We start from the raw sequence: 19,393 nt of genomic DNA on the forward strand, positions 1-19,393 counted from the left end.
AAACGTGATGTGGCACAATTTGTGTACTCTTGTTTGATTTGTCAGAAGTCGAAGGTAGAGCATCAGAAACCTGCTGGGTTGATGACACCGTTAGATGTACCAGAATGGAAATGGGATAGTATATCCATGGATTTTGTGACGAGTTTGCCAAATACTCCTAAAGGGAATGACGCAATTTGGGTGATTGTTGACAGATTGACGAAGTCGGCACACTTCCTTCCGATTAATATTAGTTTTCCTGTGGCTCAGTTGGCAGATATTTATATTCGAGACATTGTGAAGCTGCATGGTGTTCCTCTAACTTCAGGTTTATCCTTTTGTGGAAAAGTTTATTTCACAACAACCTCTAACTTCAGGTTTATCCTTTTTGCATTTACTGTTATGACTTTATATGGTTTTTATTCCAATTTTGGCAAATTTATTAAGCTATAAAAGAATAGGGATGTACGTGTATGGACATGTGTATGGTTCTTTCGGGACTATAGTTTGATTGTTGTATGATTTCTCTTTTTATATTTGAGATGAAGGCTGATGCCATATTATTTAACTATCTTAGTGACTGGTCGATGCCAATTTTAATTCATTTGTCTATTATGATACTCAATTGTCTATTATCATAAAGATAAACAAATTTTATATGTTGATGATGCTGGTCACGACATTTATGACTGAACTTTAAATTAGAATTATGTTATCCAGTCTTTGTCTTTAATATCTGACTGCTTTTTGTGTTTTCCCTTTCTAATTAAATTGTAAGATGCTTGTATGTGCGACACTTATTGTTGTTTTGATTTCAGCTAGATGGCCCAATGTTCTCTGTGTCTGTTCTGTATTACAATCAGGATCGGTTCAACTTCATTGGTCCCAAAGGCCTCCTACTCAGAATGCAACATTGCCCAAATGGTTTTGCACTAGTAAAGGGCTATTAGATTGTGGGATAAGTGGGATTATAGCTGGAGGTTCTATCATCACAGACCTCGATTTTCTGTGATAATAGCATCTCCAGCTATAATCCCACTTGGCCCACAATCTAATAGCCCTTTACTAGTGCAAAACCATTTGGGCCGTGTTGCATTCTGAGAAGGAGGCCTTTCGGACCAATGAAGTTGAACCGATCCTGATTGTAATACAGAACAGACACAGAAAATTGGGCCATCTAGCTGAAATCAAAACAACTACACAAGCATCTTACAATTTAATTAGAAAGCGAAAACACAAAAAGCAATCAGATATTAAAGACAAAGACTGGATAACATAATTCAAATTTAAAGTTCAGTCATAAATGTTGCGACCAACATCATCAACATATAAAATTTGTTTGCTATCTTTATCATAATAGACATTTGAGTATCATAATAGACAAATGAATTAAAATTGGCATCGGCTAGTCACTAAGACAGTTGAATAATATGGCATCAACCTTCATCTCAAATATAAAAAGAGAAATCATGCAACAATAAAACTATAGTCCCGATAGAACCATACACATGTCCATACACGTACATCCCTATTCTTTTACAGCTTAATAAGTTTGCCAAAATTGGAATAAAAACCATATAAAGTCAGAACAGTAAATGCAAAAAGGATAAACATGAAGTTAGAGGTTGTTGTGAAATAAACTTTTCCACAAATGTTGACTACGACTTGGTAGGAGCACTTGATTTTGATGAAAGCCACTATACTGTTTTTCAAAAAAGTAACTCAGATTAAAAAAAAAAGATCATATTGAACTTTACAATATATATATATATATATATATATATATATATATATATATATATATATATATATATATATATATATATATATATATGCTCAAATGTTTATTAACTTCAAATTTTAAGTCCATACATCAATGCCCTGACATCATGGTTGAAGGGGGGTCATGGATTTTTTTTTTCAAAACCTACAAAAACTATATTTTTTGTTATATTTTTTTCCCTAGAAAACCTTTCTCTCTAAACAACTCGCAGAGAATTTTATTTATCGATAGAAAACTTTTTTCGAGAGAATTGTTTAAGTTTTTTTATTAGATAACTCTTTGTGTTTCTAATAAATCATCGAAGACAGTGTACATGAAGTTTAAACATAGCACATAAGAAAAGTTAACAGCATACCAGAGAAGCCGCTGATAGCCACTTTGTAACAACTGCAGTATCTTGACGCCACTCATGCTCACGCTGCCAGCAGTTGGTGTCAATTACAAGATTATCTGGCCCCTAAATGGGTAAGAAATTAGCAACAAACAGGACAAGTATATAGCTAGCAGTTGGTGTCAGTTATAAGATTAGTTGACTCCTGTATGAGTAATGGAGATGCTAGACAAGGATAAAGATGGAGAAAAGTGGCAGATGCAAGCACTAAGTCAATGCCATTAACCTCCTTCAAGGCTAATACATAAATAAATCTTCCATTAAGGTATTTGAAAAATTCATATCAGTTTGAATGAAGTTATCACATATAGCTAAATCTTCCAGTACATGACTTTTTTATATATAAAAAAAATAAAAATTAAAAACGCAATTAGGATGCTATGGAGTTTAAGCCTTTGATCTAAGTTTAGCAACAAACTCTATTACAGGCAGACATCAACTTGGAAATTAAATCTACGGCCTTAGGGAAACCTATAATAGAATACTTAACACATATCAATCCATTGGATAGACTGGACGGAATCAAGAGAAGAATATGGAGAAGACATTTAGTGAAACCAATCAAATTTCTAAATATATAATGCATTTGCCTATATAATGAAGCAATTCAGTTCACAGACTAAAAACTGAGGGGAAAATGCCAAGAAAGAAAATCAAAATATGAATTCCTTTCGGCGAACAATCCATCAAGCAAATCAACGGAGATATTTACATAAATGAGCTAATTGCAAATTTAACTATAGTGAAGAATAATATCAAACAAAACCAACCAACAAAGTAATAGTGAAATAGCCATGACATCAAAGTACCTACTACAACATTGAATGCCGCAATTTCAGTTGGCCTCTCCAGGATCACAATGTGTATAGGGATCCAAAACCATGGATTTACAGATGATCTACAAAAAAGGAAACACAATTAAACAAACATACACGATAACATATGATCTTTGGACATTTTTAAAATAAGTTTTTCTTGCACATATAAAAGTTTTTGTTTGCCTTGAACATTGTTCATTCAAATTTGCTGGTAGTCTATCTAACAAATGAGTACACACACACACACACACACACACACACACACACACACATCAAGTGAGAGGCGGGAGACAATGTAATACATGGGAGGATATAATATAAACCGTAGATCAAAATAAACGATGAACATTACAGTTTTCAACTAAAAAGGCACATGATCATTGTTCACACATGTAATTGAGAAATTAATCAATCAAATCTTCTTGAATTCATCCATAAATTCTTAAATGTAATGGACCCCCCAAATCATGTCAATCTAGTCAATTATTTTGCTCTTAAATCTAGCATCCACTATCGATTATGAGATTTGTGTGTTTCATGAATTAGGCCTCCACTTACCAGCTTTGACCAACGAAGGCCTACAATTATGAACATTATGAAAAGAGAATTAACGAGTGTATACCTGAGATTTGTTTTGTTATATAGCTTCAAATCAATTCACATTACCTGAAATTTTTGTTCACAGATTAAACAATAATCAATTCAACTAGATCAGAAAATCAATTAAATAAGATTGGAATAACCTGAGCGAGTAGTTTCAGATCAGAAGTTGTTCGATTGGAGCTTCGATGAATCGATTGCCGATGAAGGAAATTGAAGCTTCAACGAGATCGGAAAAACCAGATCGATGAAGGATTGAAGCTTCAACGAACTTCAATCGATGAATGAATCAAAACTAGATCATAAAAACGATTGGAAAAATAACTCAAGAAAAACGATTGGAAAAACGAGATTGACGCAGCTGAAAAACGATTATGGGTTATTGGAATGAATCAAAACGTTTGGATCTTTAACCAGGTTCATCTTCATCGATTGGAAAATTGTATGGGTTTGGAATTTTGTGTCTGAATAGAGAAAGAGAGTGGAAAATTGTGTCTGAAACAAGAAAGAGAAAGGAATATTTTTTTTGTCTGAACAGAGAAAGATGGACTTGAAATTGAGTGGGCTTAGAGAAATGGGCTTAGAAAATGGAAAATGTTTTTCAGATTTCAATGTTTTATTTTTTACATAAGTCATAAATATACAAGATTATTAATTTACTTTTTAAAAAAATTATTAATTTACTTACAGGAAACAAATATATGTCTAATAAAATATATTTCCTCCGGTCCTATTTATAAGAAAAAGTTGACTTTTTAGATTCATTGTGCAATTAATGTATCTTGTCTAGAATATAGACCAAATACATCATTTATGCAATGAATCGAAAAATTCAAATGTTTTTTATAAATAGGACCAGAGGGAGTATGAGTGAAGACTCATTTTGTTATATTTTGGATAATTTATGGTTCATTTTAGATCTTGTCTTCTTTTTATTTTTAAATTCTATAAAGATGTATGAATTTTTTTTATCACATGGAATATATGTTTTGTTTTTAAATATTTTCATGAACCTAATTGTCCTCATGCCAATTTCGGCGGACTAATTTGATCCTCCGGTCCGGTGCCAATTTCTGCATGCAAGCATGCCGAGCTTTTGCTATGACTTTAAAAGGGCCTTGCAATTGGACGATAGGATTGAATCCCTATGATTAGTTAGTCCTTGCACTAGATACCAAGTTTTTTTTTAAGATGTTTGAGACCATCTATGTTTGTGTCTATGCTATGGTGTCTATCCTACTGCTACTACTCCACCTCCTTACTGCACTCCATTCCCGACTATTCCTTCTGCACCATTCCCGCCTAATCCTCCCGCACCATTCCCGCCTAATCCTCCCGCATCATTTCCAGCAGCTACTACTAGTCAGGCTACTACTAGCCAGCCCCCCATATATTCTAATCCTGGTTTTGCCATGCCTGGATTTACTCTGCCATCCACACACTCGCCAAATTACAACACCACCCCATATAATGTCCGACAAGGCTTTAACACATCCTTTCCATCACAATCATCAACGGAACTGATGCAAGATCTTATGCAAACTGGCAATTTCCTAGCCTTGCTTGCTGGTCAACGGCCTCAACAGCAGCAACAACAACAACCACAACCACAACCACAACAACAACAACAACAACAACAACAACAACAACAACAAAACAACCAAAATGAAAAGGTACCATCTGGGGGTGATCAACAACGACGACAACGACATCACATCATTGAAGACTGGGAGTATGTGGATAAACTTGTTGTGGTTACACCAACACCTGAAACGTAAGTAATAAAAATTTAATTTGTTACCTATGTTTGACTTAATTCTTATTAGTTTTTTAAATGCATAATTTAATTAACAATTCAAATTTGTAGGTTGGAGCCATCCCACGGAGTATCAGAACATATTAGAATGGCGATCCAGACGTTTTACCCTAAAGATAGGCGTTGGGCCGTATATACAGATCTTACTTTCAATGACAGGAATGACCTTTTTAAATACTTTTCGATAAATACTTTTCTCCTTAGTTCATAAATAAAAAAGAACCTCCAAGTTTTGATTAGTTAAATCAAATTTCTTCAATGAGCCATTGTTTATTGTTTTTAATCTTTAACTTTGATTGCAAAACATACAAATTGATTTTGAAATTGCTCTTCTGCAATGTGGTTTGTCATAATAATGATCTCCTTCATCCATAGCATGGAGCCTCAAGTAAATTCTTTTTGTTCAATCTTTAGTGTTGTAGGAAAGCATGTATGATTTTGATGTCTTGAGTTTAGAGTTTGCTTGATTTTCTTTCTACTATCTTTTGTATCTTGATTCATTAGCCAGCCAGATTGTTCCTTCCCTGATTGCTTAATTTCAGCTTTTCCTATAAGCGATCTTAGGGTTATGCTTCTCTTCACTCTTCTTTTACGATACGTTATCAAGAATTATTTTTGTAATTTTTGGATTATTGAATATAAACATCATTGGATAATTAAGATACAATTGGACGTTTTGCAGCGAGCTGAGAAGTCTTGATGACTAGAATGGTTTGATACGAAAATGGGGAATGGCTCCAGATAGATAAATCATTTTTTTTATTGCAGGATTTTTGTAGATGGGAATCTCATCATCACACTCTTGTAGAGAGAAACTTTCATAGGGTAGCTGCAAGACGTTTATCAGATTTATTGAATGATGAACGACAGGAATTGAAAAAACGTAAGGGCAATTATCGTACAAAATGGATCGGAGAAAAAAGATGGGACTTATTGCTGAAGTATTGGAATGAAGATCCACATTTTAAGAACCGGTCCAAAGCTAACAAGGCGAACTGAGCATCTATTGTAGGAGGACAGTTGGACGCACAAGGCTCTGTCAGTACCACTACCCGTGCTAGAAATTTGGTAAAAAAATATATTTAACTATTAATATTTTTTATATATGTATATATTAAATTTTCCAAATGTTCTAATTGGTTAATATTTATGTGTACAATTAGCGAAATAGATTGGGTAGAGATCCTTATCCGGAAGAGATCCACGATGAGACTCTTTTCAGTCAGAATCTTGGTCGGTATGTCGATGCTCGAGCTAGCAATACCCAGGTAAATTTTTAATAATTTTTTGTTCTCTGCTGTGTTCAAAGGATGTGTCGGTCATATGTATGCATTGTCAATTGGTGCCTTTCATTTTTATTTGATGCTTATAAATATCACATTGTTAGTTAAATTATTAAAGCTTGCTGCTGCCCAGAAAATGCTGTCCTGTTCTGTTCTGTTTGCTAGCGTTTTTTGTTGGTTGGTGCCTTTCATTTTTGAGATTGAAGCTATCAGCATTTTTTGTTTGTGGCTTGCTTGCTGCTGCTGTGTCTGTGTTTTTTTTCTTCCCGGTTTTGACTTTATTGTTTATTACTTTTCTTTATAGGCAGCTTATCGCACGAATGCAGCGGAGTTTTTGGAGGAGAATCTTGAGATTCCATCATATCCAGAAATTCCCTTCCCCATTAAACTTCAATTATGGGCAAAGGCTGCAGAAAAAGGAAGACCGGATGGAGGAAAAGGAAGAAAGGGAAGAATGTACGGTCTTGGGCCGTTAGCCGACAATGTGGTATATGGAGATTTGTTCTATGTTCCTCCTCCACCAGAGTCCACATCTCGTTCTAGGGAGCTGCCTCTTGAGATGCAAGCAATGATACAACGAATGAACCAGGAGTTGCAATCTCAAAAGGAGGCGTTGGCAAAGAAAGAAGAATCGGAGAATGAGTTAAGGGAATTGTTGGCCAAAGAAGCAGATGAAATGAGAAAACTCAAAAGGATGGTTACGAAAAGGATGTGTGGCATGAAGAGTAGGAAAACATCGGAATCATCGTCGCCATCGAGTCAATAATCACCATCGGTTCAAGAAGACCGATCACATGACGACGATGACAACGTTGATGTTGATGATGAGGACGACGAGCGGGATGATGATCATAGCGAGTAATTTTTATTCTTGTTGTGTATTTTGGTGTTGTTTTTAGCAGGTTTTTTGGTTAGGGACTGGTTTAGGGCACTTTTGGGGTGTTTTAGGTGGTTTGCAGTGGTGATGTACCACTGTCAAAGAAAATTCTAGTTGCCTCACCACTGTTAAAGATAATTTTAGTTGCCTTAATGAATTTTGTTTTATGTAATTATTATCAACATTATAGAAACAAATTCTCAAAAAAATTTGGGTGTTTTTGAAATTTAGCGCACTTTATTTATTGGCTTAATTGCATGTTTGGTCCCTTATGTTTATTTTAGTTTTCAAGTTGGTCCCTTACGTTTTGAAAGTTTCAAGTTGGTCCCTTACGTTTTAAAAGTTTTCAAGTTGGTCCCTTACGTTTTGAAAGTTTCAAGTTAGTCCCTTATGTTTATTTTAGTTTTCAAGTTGGTCCCTTATGTTTATTTTAGTTTTCAAGTCGGTCCAAAACATAAGGGACCAACTTGAAAACTAAAATAAACATAAGGGACCAACTTGAAAACTAAAATAAACATAAGGGACTAACTTGAAACTTTCAAAACGTAAGGGACCAACTTGAAAACTAAAATAAACATAAGGGACTAACTTGAAATTTTCAAAACGTAAGGGACTAACTTGAAAACTAAAATAAACATAAGGGACCAAACATGCAATTAAGCCTTATTTATTTGTTTTTTTTAATTTGATTTGTTCTGAAATTTTGGCGCCATTTTCATTTCAAATTTTCATTTCAAATTGAAAATTTGGATTTAATTAAATGTTTTTTTTAAATATTAATGTTTCCTAGGAAAGTTTCGTGGGAAAGTGTGTGGCAGCCTGCAAAATGCTTTCCTACCAACATTTCGTCGGAAAGCATGTGTCAGTTTTGACAGACTGCAAAGTGCTTTCCTACAAAATTTTCCTCGGTAAATTCCTCGGAAACAACATTTCCTCGGAAGTTCCTCGGAAAACTCGTAGGAATAGATCTAAAATTTCCTACAACTGGTTTCCTCGGTAATCCCTAGGAAAACAGTGTTTTCCTACGAAATAGGCTTGTTTTCCGAGGAATTTTTCCCTAGGAAATCAAGTGTTTTCTTGTAGTGTTCAGGATTTCTGTCAATTCTTATCAATGCGCCGAGACTCCCTTCAAACCGCAGCTTTGTGACTGGTTACGCAATTTTGTTTTGTGATCACATCTTCGTTGTTCTGGTATGTTCTCGTTTCATTCCTTTGTTTTGTTTCTATGCCTTCTATTGGTTTTCACCATTCCCAGTACTAGTTTCTGGTTTGTTTTAATTATGTGTGGTTTTACCTTGTGCTAAATTCGCGATTTCTGGTCTCCAATCTGTTCTTGTTATGTTTCACGTTGATTCCATTTAATTCGTTTGTTCTCGAGTTTTCAATTTCTTGTTTCTGGATTTGATTTTAGTTTCCTTGTTATTCAAAATTTTCATTAAGAAAGCACTTTTCGATTCATTTCCGTCACAATAAAAGAATTAAATTGAAATGTCTTGTTGCACTACTCAATCTAGTAGTTTTTTTTCTTTCTTTTTTTCATCTCAATTCAGTTTTTGGTTAGGTTTGGTTTTGTGTTTTTAAGGAGGTTTTGATGTTCTCTTTCATGGTGTGGTGTGCTGGTCATGTATCTCATTTTATTTTATCATAATTGTCTGTTTTTTCTTCTCTCTCTTTTGGATTTCTAAAGTTTTTGTACCGGTGTTGCAGTTTGCTTGAGTCGCTCGTAATGGAGGCAGCCGCATCTTCCAAATGTAATGCAGAAAAAAACCCTAAGAAACAAAAAATGACAGCAGCATGTTCATATTTAACAGATGATTTATGGGAGATCATCTTCAAATTTCTCAACGACAGCGACAACAACCGCTACTTGGAACCTCTCTCCGTCGTCTCCAAAAATTTCTCTCCATCACCAACCGTCTCCGATTCTCCATAGCAATGACCGATAAAACAATCCCTTTCCTTGATCGCCTCTTCCAAAGGTTCCCCAACCTCACATCCCTCGACCTCTCAAAAGGTAGAAACCTTAACTTGTTTGACTACCACATTAACAATTTCCCTTTAAACATCAAATCGCTCAATGTTTCCAACCACGGCATTCATACACATAAGTTGCAATTGTTGTCCAAAAAGATGAAAAACTTTACCTCTCTTACTTGTTCCGGAATGATTAGTATTCACAAGAGTGATCTCTTCTTCATTGCTGATTGTTTCCCTTTACTCGAAGAACTCGACATCAGTTATCCCAAGTATTGCAGTAAATATGATTTTATTCTAGATGGTGATCATCATCATCAACTCTTGGCACTTCCCAAACTCCGCAAGATTAATTTATCTGGTAATTGGATCAAAGATCGCCAATCTATTAACTATATCTTCAAGAACTGTGACCTTCTCAAAGAGGTCATCATGAATGACTTGATTTCCGAGGATGCGGTAGACAGTGAGTGAGAGTGAGAGTGAGAGCAGATGTGGAAGTGAGAGTGAGATTGAGAGTGAAAGTTGAAGTGGAAGTGAGAATGAGAGTGAGAGTGAGAGTGCTAGTGAGAGTTGGAATTTTATATAATTTAAGTTTCACCAAATTAGTACTTACAATTGTAAACATTGGTTGTTTTCATCTATCTGTCATCTCATACAATCTATTGAAAATGACTGATTTTTTTAATTTGGGTATATTTTTGTCAATTTGCAAATTTTGGAGATTAAAATGATTTTTGTTTATAATTTTAAGGACCAATTTTGTGGTTCATGCTTACAATGTAAGAAATTTTCATCCTTCTAAGGAGGTGCTTAACATGAATCCTTATATACTCTACCGGACCATGTTGATGTTGGAGTATGTTTTTGTCTATCTGCAAATTTTAGAAGTTAAAATAATCACAGTTTATAATTTCAATGATCAATTGTTACAACTGTTTATACATGACTACATGTTATGCATTTGATACTCAACCTGTTCAAGAGTTTCCCTGAAGAGAACACATTCCTATATTGATACTTAATGAATTTTGGCAATGAAGCAAATTTGATTCTCTTTAGTCTATTATTTTTTGAAGAATCTTTAGTCTACTATTAAAATCATAGTGGGTCATATCCCTTTGAAACAAGAGGGTTTCTGCTTTGAGTTGCATTATATTATAAAAGATGTAAGGATTTCATTTGAAAGATAATAAAACTAAATCTATGACTCCTGAAAGAACTTCTGTCGCGACATTTTTTTTTTGTCCAGCAGGACAAATGAAATTCAACCTATTTCTGCAACAACATTTATTAAAATTGATTATTTCTTCCACTGATTTATTGGCTTCTGACTTTTGAGTATTGTTCGTTATGGTTTCTTCATCATTGTTCAATAACTTTCACAATTACAGTTTTTGATGCGAGGTTGTAACCCGACATTAGAATGATCCCATGCATTTAAGCATAAAGAGTAAAAATGTTGTACTTGTATTGTCTTTAAATGGTTCTCCTTGGATATAAAAAAGAATTTCAGCCTATATTCATAGATGAACACATTGGGTACTGTATATTTCAGCTGAGCTTCTTCTGAATGCAATTCGCGAAGATTAGTTTATTTCGGTTAAATATTTCTTAGCATTTTGTTTTAGTTTTACAGTGGCAGAATTGGCCAAACTATTGAAAATTGTTTTAAGAATGGTTTCCTTCTTAGATCTAAGCCAGACGGAAAATGCTTCAATTTTGAATAATGTCATTTGGTGAAAAAGATTGTGATTAGAAATAAGATAGTTGAGATCATTAAGAGAAAGAGATCAGAATTTGTTCTATATATTGCCCTATTTCTTTGTACTATTGTGATGAATCCATATTGCTCCTTCATATGAAAATTTGTTTTGATTGAGATTAAGATTAAATTTGTTTATTCTTTAAAAAAATATTTAAGTTGGTGTGTTTTATTGATTGAGTTTGTTTTAATTTATTTTTAAGAAAAAAAATATAATGGGAAGTTGAAGCAAAAAACATAAATGGATATAATTTTGATGATGTGTCAAATTTAAGAGGGGTAAGATTGTATTTTTGGTAGACATTAATTTCATAATGAAAGAATAGAAGATTCTATTTTTTTTAACTCTTGATATTTATAAGTTGAATTATAGGAAAATTTGTTTTGATTAAGATTAAGATTAAGTTTGTTTGTTTAAAAAATAAATTAAGTTAGTGTGTTTTATCGAGTAAGTTTCTTTTAATTTGTTTTTTGAAGAGAAAAAATAGGGGGAAGTTGATGCAAACGACACAAAAGGATATAATTTTGATGACGTGTCAAAAAATTAAGAAGGGATAAGATTGTATTTTTGGTAGACATTAAGTTTCATATATAGAGAATAGATTAATTGTTTTTCGTAGAGGTCCATTTTCATTTTTTTTTGTAACATGGTTTCGTGCCCGTGTACTGGTTCGCTTGATTAGTGAATTTTTGTTAAGATAATTTTGGGTCAATCCACTTGGTCTGATTTATTATGTGGTATCCCCGTTTTTTGTTGTACCTGAGTCAGGTCTAATGTCCTCGGTCTCGTTATCTCTTTTTATTTATTTAATATATTTTTTCTTTTGACTAAAAAAAGATAAAAAAAAAAACAAAGGCAAATTATTTTTTGAAAAAAAGCAAACTTGAAAATGTGTAATTTTTTGAAAAGTAGGTATATGCCTTGTAATAAATATGTTGTAATTTTTTTTTTTAACTCTTTAGATATTTAAAAGTTGAATTATATGAAAATTTGTTTTGATTGAGATTAAGATTAAATTTGTTTGTTCTTTAAAAAAATATTTAAGTTGGTGTGTTTTATTGATTGAGTTTGTTTTAATTTATTTTTAAGAAAAAAAATATAATGGGAAGTTGAAGCAAAAAACATAAATGGATATAATTTTGATGATGTGTCAAATTTAAGAGGGGTAAGATTGTATTTTTGGTAGACATTAATTTCATAATGAAAGAATAGAAGATTCTATTTTTTTTAACTCTTGATATTTATAAGTTGAATTATAGGAAAATTTGTTTTGATTAAGATTAAGATTAAGTTTGTTTGTTTAAAAAATAGATTAAGTTAGTGTGTTTTATCGAGTAAGTTTGTTTTAATTTTTTTTGAAGAGAAAAAATAGGGGGAAGTTGATGCAAAAGACACAAAAGGATATAATTTTGATGACGTGTCAAAAAATTAAGAAGGGGTAAGATTGTATTTTTGGTAGACATTAAGTTTCATATATAGAGAATAGATTAATTGTTTTTCGTAGAGGTCCATTTTCATTTTTTTTTTGTAACATGGTTTCGTGCCCGTGTACTGGTTCGCTTGATTAGTGAATTTTTGTTAAGATAATTTTGGGTCAATCCACTTGGTCTGATTTATTATGTGGTATCCCCGTTTTTTGTTGTACCTGAGTCAGGTCTAATGTCCTCGGTCTCGTTATCTCTTTTTATTTATTTAATATATTTTTTCTTTTGACTAAAAAAAGATAAAAAAAAAAAAACAAAGGCAAATTATTTTTTGAAAAAAAGCAAACTTGAAAATGTGTAATTTTTTGAAAAGTAGGAATAGCCTTGTAATAAATATGTTGTAATTTTTTTTTAACTCTTTAGATATTTAAAAGTTGAATTATATGAAAATTTGTTTTGATTGACATTAAGATTAAATTTGTTTGTTCTTTAAAAAAATATTTAAGTTGGTGTGTTTTATTGATTGAGTTTGTTTTAATTTATTTTTAAGAAAAAAAATATGGGGAAGTTGAAGCAAAAAACATAAATGGATATAATTTTGATGATGTGTCAAATTTAAGAGGGGTAAAATTGTATTTTTGGTAGACATTAATTTCATAATGAAAGAATAGAAGATTCTATTTTTTTTAACTCTTGATATTTATAAGTTGAATTATAGGAAAATTTGTTTTGATTAAGATTAAGATTAAGTTTGTTTGTTTAAAAAAAAGATTAAGTTAGTGTGTTTTATCGAATAAGTTTGTTTTAATTTGTTTTTTGAAGAGAAAAAATAGGGGGAAGTTGATGCAAAAGACACAAAAGGATATAATTTTGATGACGTGTCAAAAAATTAAGAAGGGGTAAAATTGTATTTTTGGTAGACATTAAGTTTCATATATAGAGAATAGAGAATAGAAGAGAATAGAAGAGAGATGTGTTGCCTTGGTTGTGGATAACCACTGTAAATAAACATGTGCATTATACCATTTTGTTAAGGTGTTTTTGTTAACCGCCACTATAACTGGTATGCTAAGGCACTTTTGGGAGACGGAACTAATTGTGGTACATTACGACATTTTTATCCGTTGGTAGAGGTGTTTAAATCCAAACTGATGCAACATAAAACCGCAAACCGATCTAGAAACACAAAAAGTAAGAATGAACCAAATCATATGTCAAATGGAAATTTCAATACTTAATTATTCTTTTCTTAGTATTATATATCGCATTATAATGTTCTAAACAAGGTCCGAGGTTTGAACCCTGGACACCACAAAAAAAATAATGTTCTAAACAATTATGTAAAAAACGGTTCAAAAATTTAAAAGTTTAAGCATATTAAACAAATTTGAATCGAACAAGGACTATAACTATGGTGAATTTTTTTATATACCTAAATATGTCACTATATTTACGAGGACTTAAAAAGAAATTCATTATATTTATAGGGACCAAAAACTTATTTAACATTATTTTATATTTTGCATCAATCCTTTATTTTTACCGTGTATGTGTAATATTAATACTTTATTCATCCAAATCGAATGTAATTTATTTGAGATCGAATAACTTTTTTACCTCAAAAACGATCAAAGATGCGAAAACCGGTCGCCACAAGTATTTACATACTTTTTCCAGCTCACTTTCAATTGGGAGCACTTGAATTTTAATTTCCCTGTATTTTCCCTATTTTTTTTATAGAAAAATCGGTCCTTTTTTTTTTCTTCTTTAATTCCTTTAAATTTCTTTCTTCAATTTCTAATTTCTTCCATCGAAACCCTAACCCATTTAGTGCCCATCCCAAAACCAAACAAATCTCTTTCTTCAATTTCTAATTTCTTCCATCGAAACCCTAGACCCATTTAGTACCCATCCCAAAACCAAACGCATCACAAACCTATCAAAACCCTCTCAAACCCACTCATCATCACTGCTTAAAGATTTGGACCGGTAAATTACTAAATCTTTGTTCTTTTTTATAGTGATTTATTCCTCTCTCTTTCTGGGTATTTTTTCTTTATTCTAGATTTGTTACTCTTTAATTGTTTTCTAGATTTGTTACTCTTTAATTGAAAGTTATTGTAATTGTTATGTTTAATTTGATGTTTAGTGTTGACTTGGTGTCTAGTGTCAATTTCGGCGGGCAAGCATACTGTGCTTTTGCTATGACTTTAAAAGGGGCCTCACAACTGGCCGATCGGAATGAACCCCTATGGTTACTTAGTCAGTGGATGGGATACCGAGTTTTTTAAAAAAGAGAAAAGATTTTTGAGACCATCTATGTTTGTGTCTATGCTATGGATGTTAAGTAATTAAGTAATAGCAAACAATCGATGGAAGATATGATCGCATGTTCTCTCCCATTTCAGGATTTCTTTCAAATCTTTTCAATGCTCCGAGACTTCCTTTAAACCGCAGCTTTTTGACCAGTTACGCAATTTTGTTTTTCGATCGCGTCGTAGTTGTTCTGGTATGATCTGGTATCATTCCTGTTTTGTTTTTGTGCCTTCTATTGGTTTTCACCATTCCCAGTACTAGTTTATGGTTGTTTTAATTATGGCTTGTGATTTTACCTTTTGTGCTAAATTCGCGAGTTCTGGTCTCCAATCTGTTCTTGTTAAGTTTCATGCCGATTCAATTTAATTCGTTTATCCTCGTGTTTTCAATTTCTTGTTTCTAGATTTGATATATGATTCCTTGTGATTCAAAATTTTCATTTGGAAACTACTTTTCAAATCATTTCAGGGACAATAAAAGAATTAAATTGAAATGTCTTGTTGCACTATTCAATCTAGTAGTTTTTTTTTTTCATTTCAATTCAGCATTGTTTAGTTTGGTTTTGTGTTTTTAAGGAGATTTTGATGTTCTCTTTCACGGTGTAGTGCTGGTCATGCATCTCATTTTATTTCATTATAATTGTCTGTTTTTTATTTTTGCTTTTTCGATTTTTATAGTTTTTGCACCGGTGTTGCAGTTTGCTTCAGTTTCTAGTAATGGAGGCAGCCGCATCTTCCAAATGTAATGTAGAAAAAAACCCTAAGAAACAAAAAATTACAGCAGCATGTCCATATTTAACAGATGAGTTATGGGAGATCATCTTCAAATTTCTCAATGACGGCAACAACAACAGCTACTTGGAACCTCTCTCCGTTGTCTCCAAACAATTTCTCTCCATCACCAATCGTCTCCGATTCTCCATAGCAATGTCCGATAAAACAATTCCTTTCCTTAATCGCCTCTTCCAAAGGTTCCCCAACCTCACCACCCTCGACCTCTCAAAAGGTAGAAACCTCAACTTGCTTCTCTGCCACGCCGAAGATTTCCCTTTGGACTTCAAATCACTCAATTTTTCCAACAACGGTGACATTCATACAGGTACGTTGCTATTTTTGTCCGAAAAGATGAAAAATTTGACCTCTCTCACTTGTTTTGGAATGAATAGGGTTCACAAGAGTGATCTCTTCTTCATTGCTGATTGTTTCCCTTTGCTCGAAGAACTTGACTTGAGTTATCCCATGAATCGTAGTAAGTATGATTTTATAATAGATTATAAACGTCAACTCTTGGCACTTCCCAAACTCCGCAAGATTAATTTATCTGGTAATTGCATCAAAGACCGCCAATCTATTAACTATCTCTTCAAAAACTGTAACCTTCTTGAAGAGGTCATCATGAATGACTTGATTTCCGTGGATGAGGCAGACAGTGACAGTGATAGTGATGCCGACAGCGACAGCGACAGTGACAACGACAGTGACAGTGACAGAGACAGCGGGAGTGGGAGTGGAGTGGGAGTGGGAGTGGGAGTGGTAGGGTGAGTGATAGTGATAGCGATAGCGATAGCGGCAGTGATAGTTCTAGCGATGAGGATGATGCATAGTGATAGTTGGAGTTTTTTATTATAATTTTAGTTTTGCCAAACTAGTAACCACATATTTTAATTTGGGTATATTTTTGTTTATTTGCAAATTTTAGAGATTAAAATGATCGGAATTTTTTATTTTAAGGACCAATTTGATGGTTGATTCTTACAATTGTAAGTCATTTTCACCCTTCAGTGCAGGGTGGTTAATGTGACACCTTATACATTCTATCGGAACGAGTTGATGTTAAGGTAGGTTTTTGTCTATTTGAAAATTTTAGAAGTTAAAATAATCACAGATGTTAAGCATTTGGCATATTGCATTCTTCCTGATATAGTAATTAGAATCTTATGTGTTTTCACTTTTCAACATAGGCATATTTATTTATCTTTTATTGGCTGTTTGTTCATGATATACTGAGTTAAATATTTACCCATCTGAGATTTTCTGTAATGATTTGAATGTAAGCCGAAACACATTCATCATGCAAACCCTTTCTTTTAATACTTGATCTACCGATATATTGAATGAATTTTGGTAATGAAACCAAGTTTTCTTCTATTTATCAAAAACATAGGGACTCATATCATATCCCTTTGAAACAAGAGGGGTTCAGATTTGTGAGTTGCATTATATTATAAGTGATGTAAGGATTTTCATTGAAAGCTTATAAATAAAAGTTGTATGAGTCTTGAAAGAACATTAGTCGACATTCTTTTTTGTCCAACATGAAAAATGAAATTTAACCATTTTTTTCAACAAGATTTATTAAAACTGATTACTTCTTCCACCGATTTGTTGGCTTCTGACTTTTGAGTATTCTTGCTATGGTTTCTTCATCATTGCTCAATAATTTTCACAACTACAGTTTTCAATGTGACGTTGTAACTTGACATTAATATGATCCAAGCATTTAAGCATTAAGAGCATAAAAAGTAAAATTGTTGCAGAATCTTTAAATGGTGCTGCTTGGATATAAAAAAGAATTTAACCTCAAAAAACAAAAATCATATACGTGCTTAGCTTACTTTTTCTATACGAAATTCAGATTCTGATATTGAAAAAATCATCCGTTGCTCATCATCATGGAAGCAGCAAAAGGATTTGTGATGTGCATTTATCTTTTAGTTTTTGAAGCTACCTTACTTTAGATAATGATTAGTAGGATTGTGAGTTTGTTAGTTTTTACACACTGTGCTTTAAATACTGTTTAATTGTTCTTTATAAAGTCCATTGATAAGAAATTGTTCATTTATCTGCTAGCCACTTATATTTTGTAGCAGCTTAATTAGTACCTCCTCAAGCTGATTTTTTACGCTTTAAATTGCATCTTACTATATGACAGGATCTTTATATCCTTTCTCAAGTTTTGATGTAAAAGAGAAGGTAGACAGTGTCATGTATGCTCTTGCCATTTATTCATTATTCATATTTTTCCTTGCCATTCATTCAGTAGTATCATATATGGTTTCTTTATTTTGATTATTATTTTCTAAATGGTTTCTTAATAACACGGTGTTGCTGGTAATTAACTTGACATAGAACTTAACCTTTTTTCCTTAGTTTGTTTTTGATTTCATTCTCTTTGACCTTTCCATTTATTCAGTAGTAATTGGCTATGTTGCTTGGTGCAAAGCCAAAAACTTATGAAGGCTACACTATCAGGAGCTGCAAGAAATGCTTCAATATATCATCATTTCTTGCTCATCATCTCGGAATTTGTGATGTGCCTACATATACTGGAGAAAAAGATTAGAGTGTGTATCAAATGCACCTACATTTACCCTGATTATGGTCATTGTGTATCTACTAATGTTTTTATCTTAGGGAATTAAATATTGATGCATTCTTTTTTGCTCATTTGGGAATCTTTATCTCTATTGCTGCTTCTCTTCTTAATTAGCTTATATATTTTAAGAATAAAATACTGAATCAAATATTAGAAGCACTATTTCACATATAAAGACGCTAGTAACTTGAACATGCAAGATATCTCTGGTCATGATCAATAGAAGACATGTCATCATGATAAACTCTTGTTGTCTTTAAAATTTCGACTGAGTCGGTTTCCTGTGTGGGTATGTCCAATTTCCACCCTCCCTTCGCCGGTTTGAAACCAGCAGAGAGAGAGAGAGAGAGACGAGACGAGAGAGAGAGAGAGAGAGAGAGAGAGAGAGAGAGAGAGAGATTGATTGATTGATTGATTGTCATCTACGCAACATTGACACTTCAAATTGAAGGCATATATGCAGTTTGACACTAATGCATGGGGTTACTTTTACACTTTCATTTCATCAAATTATTACGGGCGTCTATTTTTGCTTCAGCTCTCTTGTAATCCCATTTTTTTTTATTAATGGTGTCTATGTGTTATTGTACAGTTGTATCATATGTCATTGTTGTTCTAATGTCCTACATGTTTTTGCTTCATAACTATAGAAGAATTTATCAATGATCCCTTAAAAAAAGAATTTTTTTTTTTGAAGTATTAAAAAAAGAATTTATCAACGATGTAAGAGACAAAAAGAAAAACAGAAAGAGGAAAAAAAAGATACATTGATATATATTAATCCTAAATCCAAATCCAATCACAATACACATCTGATGCATTACATATAAAATCCATTTTCTGTACTATTGAATGAAAAAGAATTTATCAAAGGATCAACAGCCTTCACCATATGCTTTATTGTAGTTGAATCTCTTATCCTTTGAGTTAGCTTTTGAGAGTGAGATTTTGTTATATTTTGGGAAACTTTGAGAAAGAGAGACGGAAGATG

The 19,393-nt window shown here is 32.8% G+C and overlaps 2 protein-coding genes, 1 long non-coding RNA gene and 1 pseudogene across 4 annotated transcripts; 3 read left to right on the forward strand and 1 right to left on the reverse strand.

The window, feature by feature from the left end:
* Positions 1 to 1,820: 1,820 nt before the first annotated feature.
* Positions 1,821 to 4,109, reverse strand: LOC146925965 (uncharacterized). The gene is made up of 3 exons (XR_015008099.1): positions 3,594 to 4,109; positions 2,963 to 3,051; positions 1,821 to 2,219 (listed from the first exon to the last, which is right to left on the reverse strand). It is a non-coding gene; the product is annotated as an uncharacterized LOC146925965 (long non-coding RNA).
* Positions 4,110 to 4,115: 6 nt separating this feature from the next.
* LOC146925966 (uncharacterized) lies at positions 4,116 to 7,773 on the forward strand (annotated as a pseudogene). The gene is made up of 6 exons (XR_015007421.1): positions 4,116 to 4,167; positions 4,772 to 5,345; positions 5,439 to 5,570; positions 6,155 to 6,455; positions 6,551 to 6,655; positions 6,975 to 7,773. The product of XR_015007421.1 is annotated as an uncharacterized LOC146925966 (transcript).
* A 1,592-nt stretch (positions 7,774 to 9,365) lies between these two features.
* LOC146925967 (uncharacterized) lies at positions 9,366 to 9,995 on the forward strand. Its single transcript, XM_085705139.1, has one exon. It carries the CDS (start codon positions 9,366 to 9,368, stop codon positions 9,993 to 9,995), a length of 630 nt encoding a protein of 209 aa, XP_085561265.1.
* Positions 9,996 to 14,549: 4,554 nt separating this feature from the next.
* On the forward strand, positions 14,550 to 16,921 carry LOC146925968 (uncharacterized). The gene is made up of 2 exons (XM_085708059.1): positions 14,550 to 14,700; positions 15,725 to 16,921. The coding sequence occupies exon 2, from the start codon at positions 15,744 to 15,746 to the stop codon at positions 16,566 to 16,568; it is 825 nt and encodes a 274-aa protein (XP_085564185.1). The 5' UTR covers positions 14,550 to 14,700; positions 15,725 to 15,743; the 3' UTR covers positions 16,569 to 16,921.
* The last annotated feature ends 2,472 nt before the right edge of the window (positions 16,922 to 19,393 follow it).

The sequence above is a fragment of the Medicago sativa genome, chromosome 4 (genome assembly GCF_051527215.1).
Source record: "Medicago sativa cultivar Bolivia chromosome 4, Bolivia_mono, whole genome shotgun sequence".
Lineage (NCBI taxonomy): Eukaryota > Viridiplantae > Streptophyta > Magnoliopsida > Fabales > Fabaceae > Medicago > Medicago sativa.

Coding starts and splice junctions, on each gene's coding strand:
- LOC146925967 (XM_085705139.1), top strand. CDS start 9,366: ATGGGAGATCATCTTCAAATTTCTCAACGACAGCGACAACAACCGCTA.
- LOC146925968 (XM_085708059.1), top strand. CDS start 15,744: ATGGAGGCAGCCGCATCTTCCAAATGTAATGTAGAAAAAAACCCTAAG.